Source organism: Sphaeramia orbicularis, chromosome 19 (assembly GCF_902148855.1).
Source record: "Sphaeramia orbicularis chromosome 19, fSphaOr1.1, whole genome shotgun sequence".
Lineage (NCBI taxonomy): Eukaryota > Metazoa > Chordata > Actinopteri > Kurtiformes > Apogonidae > Sphaeramia > Sphaeramia orbicularis.
Genome location: NC_043975.1, coordinates 44,467,301 through 44,487,387, shown reverse-complemented (window position 1 = coordinate 44,487,387; position 20,087 = coordinate 44,467,301). Strand labels below are relative to the sequence as shown.

The 20,087-nt window shown below is 37.9% G+C and overlaps 1 protein-coding gene across 1 annotated transcript; it reads right to left on the bottom strand.

Moving 5' to 3' along the window:
• Positions 1-9,139: 9,139 nt before the first annotated feature.
• LOC115410355 (GTPase IMAP family member 4-like) lies at positions 9,140-16,686 on the bottom strand. The gene is made up of 8 exons (XM_030121972.1): positions 16,601-16,686; positions 15,910-16,034; positions 14,895-14,972; positions 13,687-13,737; positions 12,863-12,913; positions 12,715-12,765; positions 11,626-11,667; positions 9,140-10,240 (listed from the first exon to the last, which is right to left on the bottom strand). The coding sequence occupies exons 2-8, from the start codon at positions 15,950-15,952 to the stop codon at positions 9,498-9,500; spliced, it is 1,059 nt and encodes a 352-aa protein (XP_029977832.1). The 5' UTR covers positions 15,953-16,034; positions 16,601-16,686; the 3' UTR covers positions 9,140-9,497.
• Between the last annotated feature and the right edge of the window lie 3,401 nt (positions 16,687-20,087).

The following is a 20,087-nucleotide window of genomic DNA, read 5'->3' as shown; positions in this document are numbered from 1 at the left end:
TTTAGACTCTACTTCAATAGTTTAGACTCTACTTCAGCAGTTTAGACTGTACTTCAACAGTTTAGATTCTACTTCAACAGTTTAGACTCTACTTCAACAGTTTAGACTGTACTTCAACAGTTTAGACTGTACTTCAATAGTTTAGACTCTACTTCAGCAGTTTAGACTGTACTTCAACAGTTGCGACTCTACTTCAGCAGTTTAGATTCTACTTCAACAGTTTAGACTGTACTTCAGCAGTTTAGACTCTACTTCAGCAGTTTAGACTCTACTTCAGCAGTTTAGACTGCATTTCAACAGTTTAGACTCTACTTCAGCAGTTTAGACTGTACTTCAACAGTTTCGACTCTACTTCAGCAGTTTAGACTCTACTTCAACAGTTTAGACTCTACTTCAGCAGTTTAGACTGTACGTCAACAGTTTCGACTCTACTTCAGCAGTTTAGACTCTACTTCAATAGTTTAGAGTCTACTTCAGCAGTTTAGACTGTACTTCAACAGTTTAGACTCTACTTCAGCAGTTTAGACTGTACTTCAACAGTTTCGACTCTACTTCAGCAGTTTAGACTGTACTTCAACAGTTTCGACTCTACTTCAGCAGTTTAGATTCTACTTCAACAGTTTAGACTGTACTTCAGAAGTTTAGACTCTACTTCAATAGTTTAGACTCTACTTCAGCAGTTTAGACTGTACTTCAACAGTTTAGACTGTACTTCAGCAGTTTAGACTCTACTTCAATAGTTTAGACTCTACTTCAGCAGTTTAGACTGTACTTCAACAGTTTAGACTCTACTTCAGCAGTTTAGACTCTACTTCAATAGTTTAGACTCTACTTCAGCAGTTTAGACTCTACTTCAACAGTTTAGACTCTACTTCAACAGTTTATACACTACTTCAGCAGTTTAGACTGTACTTCAACAGTTTTGACTCTACTTCAGCAGTTTAGATTCTACTTCAACAGTTTAGACTGTACTTCAGCAGTTTAGACTGTACTTCAGCAGTTTAGACTGTACTTCAGCAGTTTAGACTCTACTTCAACAGTTTAGACTGTACTTCAACAGTTTAGACTCTACTTCAGCAGTTTAGACTGTACTTCAACAGTTTAGACTCTACTTCAGCAGTTTAGACTGTACTTCAACAGTTTAGACTCTACTTCAGCAGTTTAGACTGTACTTCAACAGTTTAGACTCTACTTCAGCAGTTTAGACTGTACTTCAAGAGTTTCGACTTTACTTCAGCAGTTTAGACTGTACTTCAACAGTTTCAACTCTACTTCAGCAGTTTAGACTCTACTTCAACAGTTTAGACTCTACTTCAGCAGTTTAGACTCTACTTCAATAGTTTAGACTCTACTTCAGCAGTTTAGACTGTACTTCAACAGTTTAGACTGTACTTCAATAGTTTAGACTCTACTTCAGCAGTTTAGACTCTACTTCAGCAGTTTAGACTGTACTTCAACAGTTTAGACTGTACTTCAATAGTTTAGACTCTACTTCAGCAGTTTAGACTCTACTTCAGCAGTTTAGACTCTACTTCAACAGTTTAGACTCTACTTCAATGGTTTAGACTCTACTTCAATGGTTTAGACTGTACTTCAAACTCTCAAACACATTTGTGTGTTTCCTGTGTTTACCAGTGAGGTAGACTTAGTCTTGTGGAAGTAAGTTGACTGAATCTGTTTGACTGTTCTGTATTCTATTCTCACTATTTGTAATATTTGTGCTCCCTAACCCTAGAAAACAATCGATCTGTTCTGAATCCAAAATAAATCCAGCTGTGTCGCTGTGAAGTATAACTGAATGAAGTTTAACCCTCCTGTTTTTGTTGTTTCCATCAGGATCCATCATCAAAGACCAGCCCCCGCTGTGTCTACTCATGTCTCTGTGGACGGGGTTCAGTTTGTTGAATGGACTGAATTTGAAGACCAGAGGATCCATCAGCAGAGTCCAGACCCTGGTGAACCCAGCGGTCTATTAAACAACATGAGAGATGTTTCACCTCCACATTTGGATTCTGGTCTGTGACTTTAAATGAAAAACAAACTTAAACATTCTTTCAGGAAATGAATTCAAATGTTTTTATTAGATTATTTTCTTTTTTCAGGAAACCGTGCTACAAAGTGTCAGCGGAAACTGAAACTTAAACTGCAGCAGAAGTTTGCGTGTGTGTTTGAGGGCATCGCTAGAGCACGGAACCCCAAAACCCTCCTGAACCAGATCTACACAGAGCTCTATATCACAGTGGTCTACCAGGACTATGAGGTCAGACAGATTGAAATAGCATCCAGGAAACCACACAGACCACCAACAACCATCACATGTGAAGACATCTTTAAAAGCACAAATGACAAAGGTGAACCTATCAGAACAGTGCTGATAAAGGGCGTGGCCGGCATCGGGAAAACAGTCTTAACACAGAAGTTCAGTCTGGACTGGGCTGAAGGCAAAGCCAACCAGGACATAGACTTCATATTTCCATTCACCTTCAGAAAGCTGAATGTGTTGAAACAGAAGAAGTTCAGTTTGGTGGAACTGGTTCATCACTTCTTCACTGAAACCAAAGAAGCAGGAATGTGGATCTTTGCAGACCTCCAGGTGGTGTTCATCTTAGATGGTCTGGATGAGTGTCAACCTCCTCTGGACTTCAACAACACTCAGATCCTGACTGATGTTACAGAGTCCAGCTCAGTGGATGTGCTGCTGATGAACCTCATCAGGGGGAACCTGCTTCCCTCTGCTCGCCTCTGGATAACCACACGACCTGCAGCAGCCAATCAGATCCCTGCTCAGTGGGTGGACATGGTGACAGAGGTCAGAGGGTTCACTGATCCACAGAAGGAGGAGTACTTCAGGAAGAGGTTCTTAGATGAAGAACAGACCAACGCAATCATCTCCCACATCAACAAGTCACCAAGCGTCCACATCATGTGTTACATCCCAATCTTCTGCTGGATCACCGCTACAGCTCTGGAGGACGTGTTGAAGACCACAGACAGAAGACCACTGCCCAAGACCCTGACTCAGATGTACATCCACTTCCTGGTGGCTCAGACCAGAATGAAGAAGATCAAGTATGATGGAAGATCTGAAACAGATCCACACTGGAGTCCAGAGACCAGGAAGATGATTGAGTCTCTGGGAAAACTGGCCTTTGAGCAGCTGAAGAAAGGAAACCTGATCTTCTATGAATCAGACCTGATAGCGTGTGGCATTGATATCAGCTCAGCCTCAGTGTACTCAGGAGTGTTCCCAATCTTCAAAGAGGAGAGAGGACTGTACCAGGACAAGATGTTCTGCTTCATCCATCTGAGTGTCCAGGAGTTTCTGGCTGCTCTTCATGTCCATCAGACCTTCGTCAACACTGGAGTCAATCTGCTGTCAGAACAAACATGGGGGTCTGCACTATTTAGAGGAAAACAAAAGCTGCAGGATCTCCACCAGACCGCTGTGGACCAGGCCTTACAGAGTCCATGTGGACACCTGGACCTGTTCCTCCGATTCCTCCTGGGTTTATCAGTGCCAACCAATCACAGTTTCCTGCAAGGTCTGCTGATACAGAAAAGCAGTTGTTTGGAGACCAGTCAGAAAACAATAAAGTACATCAAGAAAAAGATTGAGGATGAAGTGTCTCCAAAGAGAAGCATCAACCTGTTCCAATGCCTGAATGAACTAGATTGTTAGAATTCCTTGACATACGAAATCGTGGAGTCAAATGTACGACTCCGAAAACTGAAGATTAACAAAAGTATTTAATAATGAAAAAGTCATTAACAAAAAGCGCTCTCAAGGAGAATATGTAAAACTACTAACAAATCTCTTTGATAAACAAAAAACTCTTACAGAACAACTTGAAGCAAAAAACAGACAAACATGAGAAAAACCTGGTTGGCCGCTTTGTGACAACTTAGTTAAGTCGCACCAAACACACACACATACACACACACCCCCGTAGCATGCCTGGTGTCTTCTGCATACACCCCGGAAATTGTCACCACGTCATTCAATCACCCGATTCGCTCACAACTGGCGGCAGTTTTTAAATACCCCCCACATGCTAGTGATGTTGAGATGAAGCCTGATGAGGCATCAAACCACTTGAGCCAATTGGTTCGAGAAAGGATTCATTTCTTGAAGCTTCATGCGCACATGAAACCACCTACTGGCCATGTGTATAATCACAGGCAGCTGGATCTGACCCACAGAGTGTGCATTGAATTTTTCTGGCTGTTATGGCTCTTGGGAATGACTATGAATAACAAAAAATGTAAGACCAAATAATTTCTGTTACATAAATCACATATGTGTATAATAAAATATTTTTGAATATAATCTCTGTGTGTAAATGTTCCCCACATGGTAGTATCATATGTGGGAAGTTGTGTAATTTTTTTTTTTTTTTTTTTTGTCACTTTAGGAAAATGTCATGGACTTAGGCAGGCAGAAGACAATGAAAGTACTTGTGGAAGAAGGAAGAGGGCACTGAACATGCTAGTGTAACTTGGACAATGATGTACAGGACAGAGGAGATTTTATTCATTTTTATTCAGAAATAACAGTTTCTCATCAGTTTTTGGTTTGAAGTGATTTCATTTTTTTTTTTTTTTTTTTTTTTTTTTTTTTTTGACACAACCTCTCTGGCATTTGAAAACACCCTTTCACGTGGTACAGAAGATGCTGGCATGCACAAAAACACAAGAGCAACATTATATTAATTGGGGTACAGTAATTTTTTGTCTCTTCCAGTACTCCAGCTAAGCTAACCTTATGTGTCTGAAATAATGTTAGATTTAGTTGACCTTATTAGGAGTTATCAAATCCAAATGTTCACACACAGGGGAAATCCTCTTCTTCTTAGCTGGCTCCATCCTCTTACTCATCCTTCTCTTCTCACTCTCCTAAATCTTCAAACGACCTCTCTCTTTAAACTCTTCAAACTATCTCCAAACTATATAAATGCTATCCAAACTCTAGTATCCAAACTATCCAAACTCTGTTCAAACACTGCACTAGGGCTGTGCAATTAATCGAAATTCAATTACGATTTCGATTATTACACGCAGCGGTTACAAAAATTATGTAATCGAGAAAAAACTATTAATTTTGAGTTGTTTTAATTCACGCGCACACAAGCTACCATGAGCTGCTCTGCCCCGCCCCCCTCTAAACTACTGCTGCCTGCTAGCCGGCAGGTCCACCCCAAGAGGAAAGTTGTACCTAGCGGTCTGGAAAAACGGCAGGAGAATCACAGCAGAAGTGCTTGGTAAACAAAAAAGGCAAGTCCAATTCAATTGTATGGAATCACTTTGGGTTTGATGAAGAAGACGAAGAGCAAAAACACATCACGTGCAAAAAGTGTTTCGTAGTTGTGTCCGCACCGACCGCTAACACAACAAACCTTTGTAACCATCTAAAGTTTAACCACCGCCACCTTTATCATAATCTTATGAAAAACTAAAACACATAAAAACAACTTCGTCCGCAATGCAATCTTCAGTCTCCGAATCTCTTTATGCTGCAACTCCCGTATTAACCTAACCCTAACCCGTATAACCCTAACGTGCATATTCTAGATGGCTGGTGTATACAGAAGGCCTGAACTGAAACCTCACGGCACGCCACTGAATTTACTATGTTTCATACTGCATTGAACATACTTGAATTTATAATTTGCACTTTACCTGAGTTTTTGTTTTTGTTTTTTTGTTTTTTTTATTGCTACATTTCTATGGCAAGTCTATAGCAGTTTAATTACAGTGCACTATTTATTTACAAAAGGAAACATACTTGAATTTACAGTACACTTATTTGCATTCAAAGATTTTTTTGTTTCGTACAAAAGTGAACATACTTTGTTTTAGTGTTTAAAAGCTTTATTTATGTTTAAAGAGTATATTTTACATTGCTTTGCAAGAAAAAAATAAACAGCTTTAAGGTTAAAAAATAATCGTTTTTAATAATCGTGATTTCAATTATTGCTAAAATAATCGTGATTTTTTTTTTTTTCCTATAATCGAGCAGCCCTACTCTGCACTGACCGTAACTCTCAATCACAACCCACAATTTGAACGGAGCCTGAGGGGTTTAAACAGGGTCTGCAGGTGGGATTCCCTCTGGGATTCCCCTCTCTGCATGACCACATGACGTCAAGGTGGACGCGAAGTGGAGGACGAAACAGGTGGAAGGAGAAAAGAGACGAACTCAGCCTGTTTGAGCAGAAAGTCACTGCTATTGTGGGTGACACTGGTCTGACAGGACTGATGCAGATCACCCCCAAGGTAAATATAGATTTAGTATTTGTGTAAGTCACACATGAGTTCATTCTACGGGTCATCCAACAGTCTGATCACAGCCAAACAAGATAAAGGTTCATGCGTAGTCATGTCAGGATATCAAAGAGGAAATCAAAGACTTTGACTCCTGTTTAATCACTCAAATTATTATTTTCCAACAATGAGACAGAAGACGGTGAGACACAGTATCATCCTCCTGTCACGGAGGCTTCCTGTTGACTCCCTGGCGTTAGCCGATCCTCTGGTCCACCGATAGCCTGCTGTTGATGTCTGTCCGACCGGCATGGGTCCGTGCTGACCTGAGTCACAACAGGACATCGTGAGGACAATTGACGGAGTCAATGACCGACTGGACCGACTAATAAATGTTCTCACAGACATGAACATTAAATGCATTTATCAACCAATGAATTTTGTGTCCTTGTCTCTTTATATGGTTGTTGCTGAATGTCCTCCTGGGCAGGATTGGCATTGATGGGTCCAGGGTCTGGTTGGTTCTGGTTCTGCTGGGGGGGATGTACTGCTCTGGCAGTGGGATGACATGCCGGTGTGTTCATTGTTCATATGTGTATCTGTGATGTGCACATCAATAACGTTTTTCACATTATTAACAGTTTCTCAGTGTCACCTCTTAGTGTCACCAATGGTTCAAAAGCACTTAAAACATGCACCAGCTATGGAGTTGGAGTGGAGGACTGCACATTTCCACGGTCATTTCACTCTTTATACATCTGAATGTGAGCGTGGAAAAGGGTGTACACCAGGTATTTGTGCATACACACGCTTTATACATGAGGCCCCAGGTGAGTATATTAAACACACTTTAACCCCTCGGTGATCAAAAACAAATTAATTTGAGAAAAAAGAAAGTCTCTGTTTTGAATGTCTGGGGTCGACAGAAATTTGTGATGTTAAAATGGGGTCAGGAGTAAAAACAGGTTGGAAACCACTGGACTAATTCATTAGTCTTTCTGTACTAATGCACCTGAATCACTTCCCTGACGTTGAACTATTTTGAAGATGACTGTTGGAGCCATTAATATTATTTATTAATTTTTTGGATAATAGTAAATCAAAATAAGGCCAATGGTCATATTAATTAATGAATTATGATTGATTTCATATTGTTTTCAGCTGTTCACGCCCTCCTCCTGGTCGGACCGTCCTCCTCCTGTGATTAGGGAGAGAGGACAGCTGGTTGTGCCCTGGGTCTGACTGGCATGTAGAAGGAGTGAGGAGTGAGACGGTTTATCTACCACTAAATATACACCAAATACACCATATCTGCTAAAGAAGTTTTAGGTTTTTTTGTTGAATTATTGTGAAGTTGAAGTCAACCACAGAGAATATTTTTGTTGGTGAAAATGAATTCAGATAATTTTGAATATCTCCGCGAGTGCTTATTAAGGAATGTAGTGAGTCATAGACCTCCTTCTCAGACTACTCTGCTATATTTATTTTTTACCCTTTTTCTGTTTGAATGCCAGAGTATCCGTAACAATGACTGTGTGAAGTCATTTCCATGTGTGAAGTAATTCAGGTGCAGAAGCATTTGGAGCATTTGGTCTGACACAGAAATACTCATACTTTTGTTTAATATTTTAGTCAATCTTTTAATTTGTATGAAAACAAATGAACAAAACACTGCAAACAACTCCACAGAACAGAACCAGAACAAAAACAGAACCAGAACCAAACTCAGTATCAAACTGTGTGAATGTCCTCAGTGCAGGTTGGCTTTGAGAAGAGTTTCATCTTGGATGGGCTGATGCGACTCCTATCTGTGAGAATCTGCCTTATTTTCCAGAAGATTCTCACACAAACCAATCAGTGCATTAGCCTTATGCTAAGTACAGAAAGTGTGCACGAAAAAAAAACATTAATTTAGCAGATCCTTCAAACAAAAGCAGTGTCTTTGTAATGGTTGCATCTGTTATGATGGTAAATATATATATATATATATATATATATAGATAGATAGATAGATAGATAGATAGATAGATAGATAGATAGATAGATAGATAGATAGATAGATATGCATTAACTCTTAATTTACCAGTGACCTCCTGTGGGTCAGGGTCAGCTGTTGGACCATATGTAGCCCACAGGCCGTACAACGCCCAAGTCTGCACTGGAAGAACATGACAGTGCACCGTTTGTTTGGAACTATCGAGGCTTACATGGACCACCGCAGAGAGTCGATACTCTCTCTCTCTTTGGCTCTGGGTCCCATGTCCTTTATTGCTGCCCAATAGAAACAAAGTTCTACCATGAGCAGAGATGATCCACTGAGAGTGAGCACTGAGCAACCAAAGGACGAATAAAGTGGTTGAACCAGCATCGACTTTCTATTATATTTATATTCTCTTTTCTATGACATCACTCCTTTTTTACCTCCACCAGGAGGTATTGTGATCACTTTGCTTAGTTTTTTTGTTTGATTTTTAGCAACTTTACGGGAAAACTATTCCAACCATCTTTACCAAATTGTACCCACAGATAGGCCTAGGCCCTGGGACCAACACATTAAATTTTGGGCCAAGTAGGCCAAAGTTCAAGGTCACAGCAAGGTCACAAAAACTCAAATTTTCCTATCTGTCATCATTGAGCAATTTTCGAAACTTCATAAAAAATTCAAAACGACTCCAATTAGCCTCCAATTTGATCCACCCATAGCTTAGAACAATATCTTGTATCTGGCACAAAATTGTCCACATCCACTGTGGAATGTGGACTCTGTGGACATTTACATTTAACACTTAAAATCCCATTTACCACACATTTGTCATTGTAACTCAACAAATATTGATTGGAATTTAATATAATTTGACATACACATGACTGGTACCAAGCTTCAACTTTTTCTGCTGTATGGAACAACCTTGAAACTGTTTAATTTAAAAAGAAATAGTCGATCCACACATGCACACCGTTTGGGGTGCTTGGTGGAGGTTTGTGTTCTCTGAACACTTGTTGCTCTTGCCCTTCATATCCCCATGATTTTTGTACTTTATTTTATTTATGTTCATTAGTGTTACTGTATTATTATCCCTGTTGAGAGTTTATTTTCACAAGTTCAATAAAAAAAAGCAAAAAAATAAATAAATAAATGTTAATCTCTCCATTTTGTGACACATTTTGTGAAGGAGTCACAAAATGGAGAGATTATTCACATTTATTCACACAAATTCACCAAATGTCCTCCTCAGTCAGTTTGGTCCCAGTTTTTTGGCCAGTGCACAGCTCATGTCCTCCAGCAGCTCCTCCCTGACCTGGTTCTCCCTCCTCTGCAGCTCGTGGATGAAATGCCCCTTCTGCTCCTTCAGCTCCATCACATGCTCCATCAGCTTCCTGCCCATGGCCCTCTGCTCCTCCAGGGGGGGGCAGTGTGGTTGGACGTCCACCAGCTCCGCTCTCTGGCTGCACACAGACAGAACCGTCCTCAAAGCACCGTTGTTCTGGTCCAGCAGCTGCTCTACAGTCTGGTCCACATGGTCCGTGTGGGTCAGAACTGGGATGATGTACTCTGATGCTGCTTCTCCAAACAGGTCCAGGGTGGTCTGAAGGGCCCGACGGGCTTCCAGGTGGACCGTCCTGTTCACACCTGGGACCTGGATCACCAGCAGGAATGCGTGCGGACCAGGGCTGGCCAGCTGGAGGCTCCGCAGAGCTTCTCTGGCTCGCTCTTCGTTGGACGTCCACAGTCCTAGAAGGTCTGGAGTGTCAATCACTGTCACGTGTCCGTTGTCGTCCACTATGATCCTTCTCTTGGTGCTCTCCTTCAGAGATCCAGTGGGTGGTCTGGTGGACGTCCCATTGGTGTCCAACACAGAGGTCTGTCCCCCGTCTGCAGACCCCAGAACGATTAGTCTGAGGTCTGTGGAGACACTTCTGCCACTGAGCACGCTCAGTAGGCTGCTGTGGAGGACTTTGTCTCTGTGTCTGGAGGAACCTGCACATGAAGATATGAGCACAACAACACCAAGAAGAGAGAAGCTTTAACCCTTAAAGGCCTAAACGTCCACCTTTAACCCTGAAAGGCCTACACGTCCACCTTTAACCCTTAAAGACCCAAACATCCGCCTTTAACCCTTAAAGACCCAAACGTCCACCTTTAACCCTTAAAGACCCAAACGTCCACCTTTAACCCTTAAAGACCCAAACGTCCTCCTTTAACCCTGAAAGGCCTATACGTCCACCTTTAACCCTTAAAGACCCAAAAATCCACCTTTAACCCTTAAAGACCCAAATGTCCACCTTTAACCCTTAAAGACCCAAAAATCCACCTTTAACCCTTAAAGACCCAAACGTCCACCTTTAACCCTTAAAGACCCAAACGTCCACCTTTAACCCTAAAGGCCTAAACGTCCACCTTTAACCCTTAAAGACCCAAACATCCACCTTTAACCCTTAGTTGATCAGACCAATATTTTGGCAGATATTAATCATTTTGAATACAATAGTCTTACAATTACATTACTACACTGTAAAAATCTAAATCTGACCAAGTGTATTTTCTCATTTCTAGTCCAAATATCTCATCACACTTAAAATCAGACAGAATCACCTAAAGAGGAACTTTTCAGTGAGATATAAGAACTGATTTATAAACAATACATCTGGAAAATTTGATTTCAACAAATCTGAACAAGATAATTTTCACTTGTTCCATTGGAAGATTTTTTTTTTTTTTTTTTTTGCTTGATTAAAGATTTTTTTGGCTTAATTCAAGATTTTTTTTTCTTAATTCAAGATTTTTTTTGCGTAATTCATGATTTTTTTTTTTTTTTTTTTTTGCTTAATTCATGTCTTATTTTAAGTGTGATGAGATATTTTGACTAGAAATGAGAAAAATAAACTTGGTAAGGTTCAGATTTTTTGCAGTGTATGTCCAGAACGCTTTGGCGGTGACTGCTGGACAAATGCAGTACAACATGCACGAATACGCAACAGCATAAAAACAAACACATGTAGAACCTGTGGATCCACATGGGTCAGTGCTCTAGTAACAATAATAATATTTTAAGTTTGTTACGAATAAACTTGGTTGAAAACAGTTCTGAACGTTCAATAATCTCTCATATTATTATTATTATTATTATTATTATTATTATTATTATTATTATTATTATTATTATTGTTGTTGTTGTTGTTATTATTATTGTAAGTACATGAAATGTAGAAGATACTGGGTCTTGCACATAAAGATGATAATTTCAGGATTTTGGAAGGTCCCCTTAACTTTATGGACATTTTGCATGACTTTTTTGAATGACATGAACTGGGAGGGTCTATGTAATTAGATATGTACTGGGGGAAAAAAAAAAAGAAGCCAACCTGTGATGAAGTCAAAGAACCATCTGAACTTTGAGGTGAACACTGTTGGATGAACACACACAGACAGTTCTACCAGTTAGAACAGGACTGGCAAACTCATTTTAGTTCAGTCCCACATTCAGCCAAATGTGATCTGAAGTGGGCCGAACCAGTAAAATAATAACATAATAATATATAAATAAGGTGAACTCCAAACTTTTTTCTATGTTTTAGAGCAAAAAAAGTAAATTTATGTGATGAAAATGTTTACATCTACCAACTATCCTTTAAAACAATGTGAATAACATGAACAAACTGAAATTTCTTAAGAAAACTAAGTGCAATTTAAACAATATTATGTCTCATTTTATCATTTAAACATGTAAATTACAACTTACAGATCACAGCGGATCTACAAATACACAAAACATTTAAGAACAGGCAGAATATTGGTACAATTACACTTCTAGTCAGTCTGTTGTGTCCTTGGGTAAGACACTTCACCCTCCTTGCCTCCAGTGCCACTCACACTGGTGTATGAATGTGTGTGAATGTTTGGTGGTGGTCAGAGGGGCCGTAGGCGTGAATTGGCCGTCACGCTTCTGTCAGTCTGCCCCAGGGCAGCTGTGGATACAGATGTAGTTTACCACCACCAGTGGGAGAATGTGAGAGCCAATGAATAATGGGTCAATAATTTAAGCGCTTTCAGTGACCAAAAAAGCACTATAGAAATCTAATCCATTAGTTGCAAAAAAAAAGGTCTTTCCATTGCATTTTTGGGTGATATACCATTTGTGCTACGCCTGAAAAACCACCTCTTGCCAGCGCAAAAAATTTTAATTGAAAAATGAGACTTTTGACGAAATTGTTGTTTTTCCATTAGGCAAATTTTTATGCACAAGTTATATTTGCGCAATTTGAGGGTCGATGGAAAAGCGACTACTGTTATTATTTTACTGGTCTGGTCTACTTCAGATCCTACTGGGCTGAATGTGGAACTGAAAAGCTCTGCTCTAAATCCACATATTTGAATTTGTCCTAAATGTGTTTCCATTCAGAAGACAAACCCAATCCACAGCAAAGCTTCTCCAAATCCAGTGGTTTTCTCACCTTGGATCCACCGCCACATTCCAGTCAGCCATTTAATCACACGTCCAATACCTGAGAGCGTAAAAAACAAAAGCAGTTCTTTATGTCCTTGGACTTTTACTCCATGTTGGAACGTTCTCTTCATCGTGGTGACTCGTGTGTTTTGTACCAGTGATGGTTCTGACCAGTCGGCCCACCCAGCCCCACAGAGCCGACAGACCTGGAGAACGACATACAGGTTCCATTAGATGGTGGCTTTCTTTAGTGTTCTACACTGTAAAAAATGACTGTAGAATTAACACCAAAAGTTGTAAAATTGCAACATTAAAAAACTGGGAGTGATGATACAATGCAAGGTTGTTCATTTGAAAAGATTTTTGTGTTAACGATTAAATCAAATATAGCTGTAGAGTATGTGAACAAAACCAGATTTGTATGTAGAAATGATGTATTTCTATTGTTTTTAGAAAATAAAACTGTAAATTGAAAAACAATGTGGTGCTGTTTAAACTGCAAGGCCATAATGTTGAAATAACGGCTTATTTGCTTTTTTTTTTTTTTAGTTATAAAAAAGTAAACATTTACAATGTAACATTTTAAACTTGTAAATTAATGGGTTGGTAGAGCAGCTCGTCCAATAACCAAAGGGTTGGTGGTTCAAATCCTGGCTCCGACTGTCCATATGTCCAAGTGTCCATGGAAGACACTGAAGCCTAAATTGTTCCAGTTGGACCTGGTGGTTTTGGAAAGTGCTTTGGACACCATGAAGGTGTCGAAAATGTGCTAAATAAGTGCAGTCCATTTACCATTGAAATCCAATGTTAAATCTACATGTTTAAAATGTTAAATCTACATGTTACTCTGTAAATATGTTTACAGTTGGATGTGTTTTTTACAGTATTGTTCTGGTAACCACAGCTGACAGTTTTTTTTTCTGTAAAAACAAGATTTTTTTTTTTTTACAGTGTATGTGGAGCATGTTCTTAGACTGACCGGTTATAGAGCAGAAGATACGGATGGGCCATCGGATCAGAGCAGGGAGGGCTGCAACCAGAACAGACCATAATGAGACATTGGAGAGACACTGGAGACGGCTCTGAAGCAGATTTAAGAAGTTCAAGTCCAGACCACCTGAGTCAGTTTATACTTCCAACTTTCCCCCACAGTTAGTTTGTGTTGAATTTTTTTTACAGCAATAGGGCAGAAAAATGTCTAAACAACTGGAATCATTTTTATACAGAACAGAACATACACAAAACACACAAGCAAAACAAAACAAATAAACAAACAAATAAATAAATAATGTATACTTCAAACTAAAGACTGATTTATATTTAAATATTATACAACTTACTTGTGTTTTTATTTGATTTTATTTGATTTTATTTTGAACTAAAGGGTCCTTTCTTTTCCCATGTGATATAAATATAATTAATTTCACCTAATTTAGAGCTGCAGCTATTGATTACTTTATAATCGATTAATCCATCAATTATTTTCTTTCTTCTGTAGAGTTAAAAAAAAACAAAAACAAACCCCCAAATCTAAATATATAAACAGAAGGGGTTTAAATGTACATTATAGGCAGAAAGAAATCTGAAATAAAAATGATGTGAAAGTATGAATATGAATATGTATAAAAACAGGACTAGACACATTTTTGTGCGTAGTTTAATATTCTGGGATTTAATTTATGTCCTAAAGAGATAAAATAAATGTTTGGTCTGAAAGTGTGTGGAACCACTGAAGTAGAGTTTGTACCTATGACTGGATGACCCATATTTAGTGGAGTGAGTGAATGAATGAAGAGTGAATGAATGAATGAATGTATAAATAAATAATGAACGAATGAATGAACGAATGAATGAATGAATGAATGAATGAACAAAGAAATGAATAAATGAATGAATAGATGAATGATTGAACGAATGATTGAACGAATGAACGAACGAACGAATGAATGAATGAATGAAAAATGAATGAATGAATGAATAAAAAATGAACAAATGAATAAATAAATACATAAATGAATAAATACATAAATGAATGAATGAATGTCCCCCTCCCCCGCCTGTATTAACAGATAGTAGTCAGATACTGAACCCCTCTAGCTGTGGTCCGGTCCAGACCAGACCATCTACAGTCAGAATCAGAACCAACAGTCAGATAGAAATCGTGTTTTCTGTTAATGTGTCACTGACTCTGTGAGAACCTGTAGAGCAGATACCCCACCACTGCATAACCTCCCATCTGCAGGTTACTGCTGCTGCCCATCCAGCCTGGAAAGAAAAGAAAAGAAAAGAAAAGAAAAGAAAAGAAAAGAAAAGAAAAGAAAAGAAAAGAAAAGAAAAGAAAAAAGAAAAGAAAAGAAAAGAAAAGAAAAGAAAAACAAACAGGACTTTACTCTGACAGTCTCAGTACTGTCCACAGTTCATCATGGGTTTGACCTTTAACCCACATGTCCACAAACATGCACAAGGAAATCCTCAAAATCCCTGCAAACTGTAAAAGTGAATGCAGGCTTTTGTGTCTGAGGAGCTGCTTTTATTTTGAAAGTTTTACTGACATTATATTCAGACATTCAGCCTCAAACCTTTCATGCATTGTGGTCACTACAGTGGACAGTTCTTCTCCAGCCGTTCTCTTGTATGTTCATGGGTTTTGTTGTTTTAGTTCCATATGAGCCAACACAGTGGACACTTATGCAGCATCCCATAATACACTGCAATTCATACCACTTACTCTAACTTTGCTGTTCTTGATAAACCTGATCTGCACTAACATGTTTAAGTGTAAATCAGTTGTTATTTGTTAGACAAAAAGAGTTGTTTTTTGCATATTATATGAGGTAATAACTAGCATTAGAGTATGTTAAAATGTGAGAAAACATCAAATTAGCAGCCTTGTTTTTATTTCATTGTTTTCATTTTACTTTCTGATATTGGGTTTTAAATACATGTTGCTTTCCTTAAAAAAATAAATGCATGGATGTTTTTGTAACTCCATGAAAAAAAAGAAAACTCGATCGCAACTTTTTTTTTAATGCCTAAGGAGGTATAAAAACACTCCAGAAAAAAAATCTTGACTAGGTTCTCATGATTCATGCATGAAAGGGTTAAACCAACAGACAGGATGGAAACAGGATTCATCACTGTTTTTCTATTAGTCTTCTGTTTCAGCTCTGCTCATCAGTGTTAGTTTAATGTTGTGATGTACCTGCACCGGCACCGTCAGCTTCAGCCTCACATTTACAGTCCATAGTTCTGCAGTCACAGACCTTTGTCCCATGGAAAGGTTGTTACAGTGTAGAGCAACACATGGGAACTTTCAGAATAAAAGCCCTGAAAGAACAGACAAACCATGAAATCAGGTTAGAACAAAGTGATTGGAACACATTTGCTGTTTGTTTGTTATTATATTTGCAATAAAATCAACAACAAACGAATTATATTTTTAAAAAAAGAAAAAAGAAAGTGAACCATACGACAAGGAGTGGGATGAAGTTTAACTTACAACCACCACCACCCCATCCTTCATCTACCCTTAATTTCTCTGTCAGATTCCATTAGTAACTCAAAAAATCCTACACATATCAGACTAAATTCTGACTAAACATAAAAAACAAAATTGCTGAACATATCAAGGATAGACTGTGCATTTTACAGCAGCATTTCACATTAAAATAAACTCTGTTCTTTTCATAATAGTAATAGTGCACATATGAAAAAACAAAAATAAACTCTGTTCATTTCTTGACAAGGGTGGAATCTGAGGACAGTCAAACATAAGCTATTACCCAGGATCCTTCAGACATGTTAAAGAATCCACAGGTATGACTAACGTGTCCAAACACATACATAAACCTGACGTATATAACAGAACCCACAGTGCTGTAACCCTTCCTCACCTGTAGTTTGTTTGGTCCAGTCTGTCTCCTCCAGCGGTCTAACCTCTGTCCCTCAGGTCCTACAGTCCTGTTGGATTCCTTCTTCCTGTTGTTGTGCAGTGGCTTCGACCTGCTCAGGCCTGCCCTCATCAGGACGAGCATGAACTGTTCCAACTGTACCACAGATAAAACAATGAAGTAAGAAGGTACAAATATGCAGATAATGCAGTGGCTTTACTTTACAGACACACCTTTAGACCAAACCAGAAGAACTGGAACTGCAGATGGATGTTCAGCAGCACCTCTCATCAAAGTCAGTTTATTTTAACACATATATGGACAACAGAAAAAAAGAGACATAACACAATGTGACTGAAAAAGGTAGAAGCAAAGTTCATTAATGTCACCTACTTTACAGCTCAAGTTACACAATACATGATGTTCAGTAGAAAGAGAGGAAAAAGTCTAATAAAAAAACATATATATATATATATATATATGTATAAATTAAAAAATGAATGAATGACCCCTCCTCCCCCTGTATTAACAGATAGTAGTCAGATACTGAACCCCTCCAGCTGTGGTCCGGTCCAGACCAGACCATCTACAGTCAGAATCAGGACCAACAGTCAGATAGAAATCGTGTTTTCTGTTAATGTCACTGACTGTGAGAACCTGTAGAGTAGATACCCCACCACTGCATAACCTCCCATCTGCAGGTTACTGCTGCTGCCCATCCAGCCTGGAAAGGAAAGGAAAGGAAAGGAAAGGAAAGGAAAGGAAAGGAAAGGAAAGGAAAGGAAAGGAAAGGAAAGGAAAGGAAAGGAAAGGAAAGGAAAGGAAAGGAAAGGAAAGGAAAGGAAAGGAAAGGAAAGGAAAGGAAAGGAAAGGAAAGGAAAGGAAAGGAAAAAAAGAAAAGGAAAGAAAAGAAAAGAAAAAAGAAAAGAAAAGAAAAGAAAAGAAAAATAAACTGGACTGGACTCTGACAGTCTCAGTACTGTTCACAGTTCATCATGGGCTTGACCTTTGACCCACATGTCCACAAACATGCACGAGGAAATCCTCTAAATCCCTGCAAACTGTAAAAGTGAATGCAGGCTTTTGTGTCTGAGGAGCCGCTTTTATTTTGTAAGTTTTATTGACATTATATTCAGACAATGTGACTGAAAAAGGTAGAGGCATGGTTTATTAATGTCACCTACTTTACAGCTTCAGTTACACAATACATGATGTTAAGTAGAAAGAGAGAGAGAAAAAAGTCTAATAAAAAATAACTAAATATACAGGGCGTCCCAAAAGATTGGACATCATTTCATCACCTAATCGGTTGTTTTATATTTGGTTGCTCTTTTTGCTCAAAAATGTGTAATAATTTTTATTGTTGTGCTTTCAGGAATACACATGTCGTTGACTGCAACAGAAAAGGCCTTCTGTGTGCTGAAGTACAAACAAACTCTGACAAATGTGAAGAAAATGTCATAAACAAGCTCCAACGGGAAAGAAGATTTGGACGTGGAATAAGACGTTTCCAGAGGAAGAACTCCGCTACCGACTGGATGTGTGCCGTGTCACACACTGAACATCTGTAATAACTTTGGAACATTATAAAATGACCATCCCCCAGAATTTTATTTTTGGAAATTTGTAGAATAAAACATTTTATGTCCAAAATAAATCCTATTAAGTATAATTTCTCCTGAACATGTAGTCACTCCAATATGGACGTCTCAAATGATGTCCTTTTTTTTTTTTTGGGACACCCTATGTGTGTGTGTGTGTGTGTGTTTGTGTGTGTGTGTGTGTGTGTGTGTGTGTAGTATATATACATATATCAAGGTTATTATCATTAACAAAAACTAACGAAATGACGAAAACTATAATTGTAAAAACATTTTCGTTAACTGAAATAAATAAAAACTATAATTAAAAGAAAAAAACAATAACTAACTGAAACTGTAATGTGTGTTTACAAAACTAACTAAAACAGATAAAAATTAAGGATAAAATTCCCTTCGTTTTTGTCTTTGTCAATGTCAGACTGATATGAAATTGATTTATTTCACTCCAGCAATTTTATCTGCTGGCACCATATGACACTTGACGGTCCGTCACTTGTGGTTTCCAGTCGTCTTCTGGTCCCCACTCTACCTGGAAACATGGAGACTAAAGTTGGGAGAAAGTAGCAGAGTCCTGTCTGGGATTTATTTGAATATGACGGAGAAGAAGAGAAAAGATACAACAAAACTGAAATTAATACTAAAACTAAACTAAAACAAAGCATTTACAAAAAAAATAAAAACTAATAAAAACTAGCAAACCTGCTCTAAAAACTAATTAAAACTAACTGAATTAGAGAAAAAAAAGGCTAAACTAAATAAAACTAAACTATAATGAAAAATCTAGAACTATTATAACCCTGATTTATATATATATATATATATATATATATATATATATACACACACATATATATATATATATATATATATATATATATATATACACACACACACACACACACACACACACACACACATATATATATATATATATATATATACAGGGGTTGGACAAAATAATGGAAACACCTTAAGAAATCAACAAAATATAATTTAATATGGTGTAGGTCCACCTTTTGCGGCAATTACAGCCTCAATTCTCCGAGGTATTGATTCATACAACTTGTGAATTGTTTCCAAAGGAATTTTAAGTCATTCTTCAGTTAGAATACCCTCCGACTCTTTTAGAGACGATGGCGGTGGAAATCGACGTCTTACTTGAATCTCTAAAACTGACCATAAATGCTCAATAATGTTGAGGTCTGGGGACTGTGCCGGCCATACGAGATGCTCAACTTCATTAGAATGTTCCTCATGCCATTCTTTAACAATTCTAGCTGTATGAATTGGGGCATTATCATCTTGAGGTGAAGGTGTTTCCATTATTTTGTCCAACCCCTGTACATATATATATATATATATATATATATATATATATATATATATATATATATATATATATATATATATGTATATATGTATGTATATATATATATATGTGTGTGTGTGTGTGTGTGTAAATGTATATATATATATATATATATATATATATATATATATATATATATATATATATATATATATATATATATATGTAGAGAGAGAGAGAGAGAGAGAGAGACATTTTTCAATTCCAGCCAGTGAGTCTGAAATACAGATGCATATGATGCTTTTTTTAACATAATAAATCACATTTTTATTTTATTTATTTAACCTTTATTTAACCAGGAAAAAAGATCCCATTGAAATGAAGAACCTCTTTTCCAAGGGAGTCCTGACCAAGAGGCAGCATGAAATCCAACACACAGTTACAATGTAGAGGACCAAACATAAGGACCAGGACAAAGGTGGAAAAATTAGGAAAAATGACCATCTAATAAAGGTAGAAAAATGTGAACACAAGCTCCTAAAAATGTCAGTTAACAAAATGAACAAAGATGGGCCCAACT

What these genes read in the sequence shown, in the direction of transcription:
- LOC115410355 (XM_030121972.1), bottom strand. Translation starts at nt 15,952, where the DNA reads ATGGACTGTAAATGTGAGGCTGAAGCTGACGGTGCCGGTGCAG. An exon ending in GCTCTACAGGTTCTCACAGA is followed by an intron (nt 13,738 to 14,894) that starts GTCAGTGACACA and finishes TTCTGGTTGCAG; the next exon opens with CCCTCCCTGCTCTGATCCGA. An exon ending in TATCTTCTGCTCTATAACCG is followed by an intron (nt 12,914 to 13,686) that starts GTCAGTCTAAGA and finishes GTCGTTCTCCAG; the next exon opens with GTCTGTCGGCTCTGTGGGGC.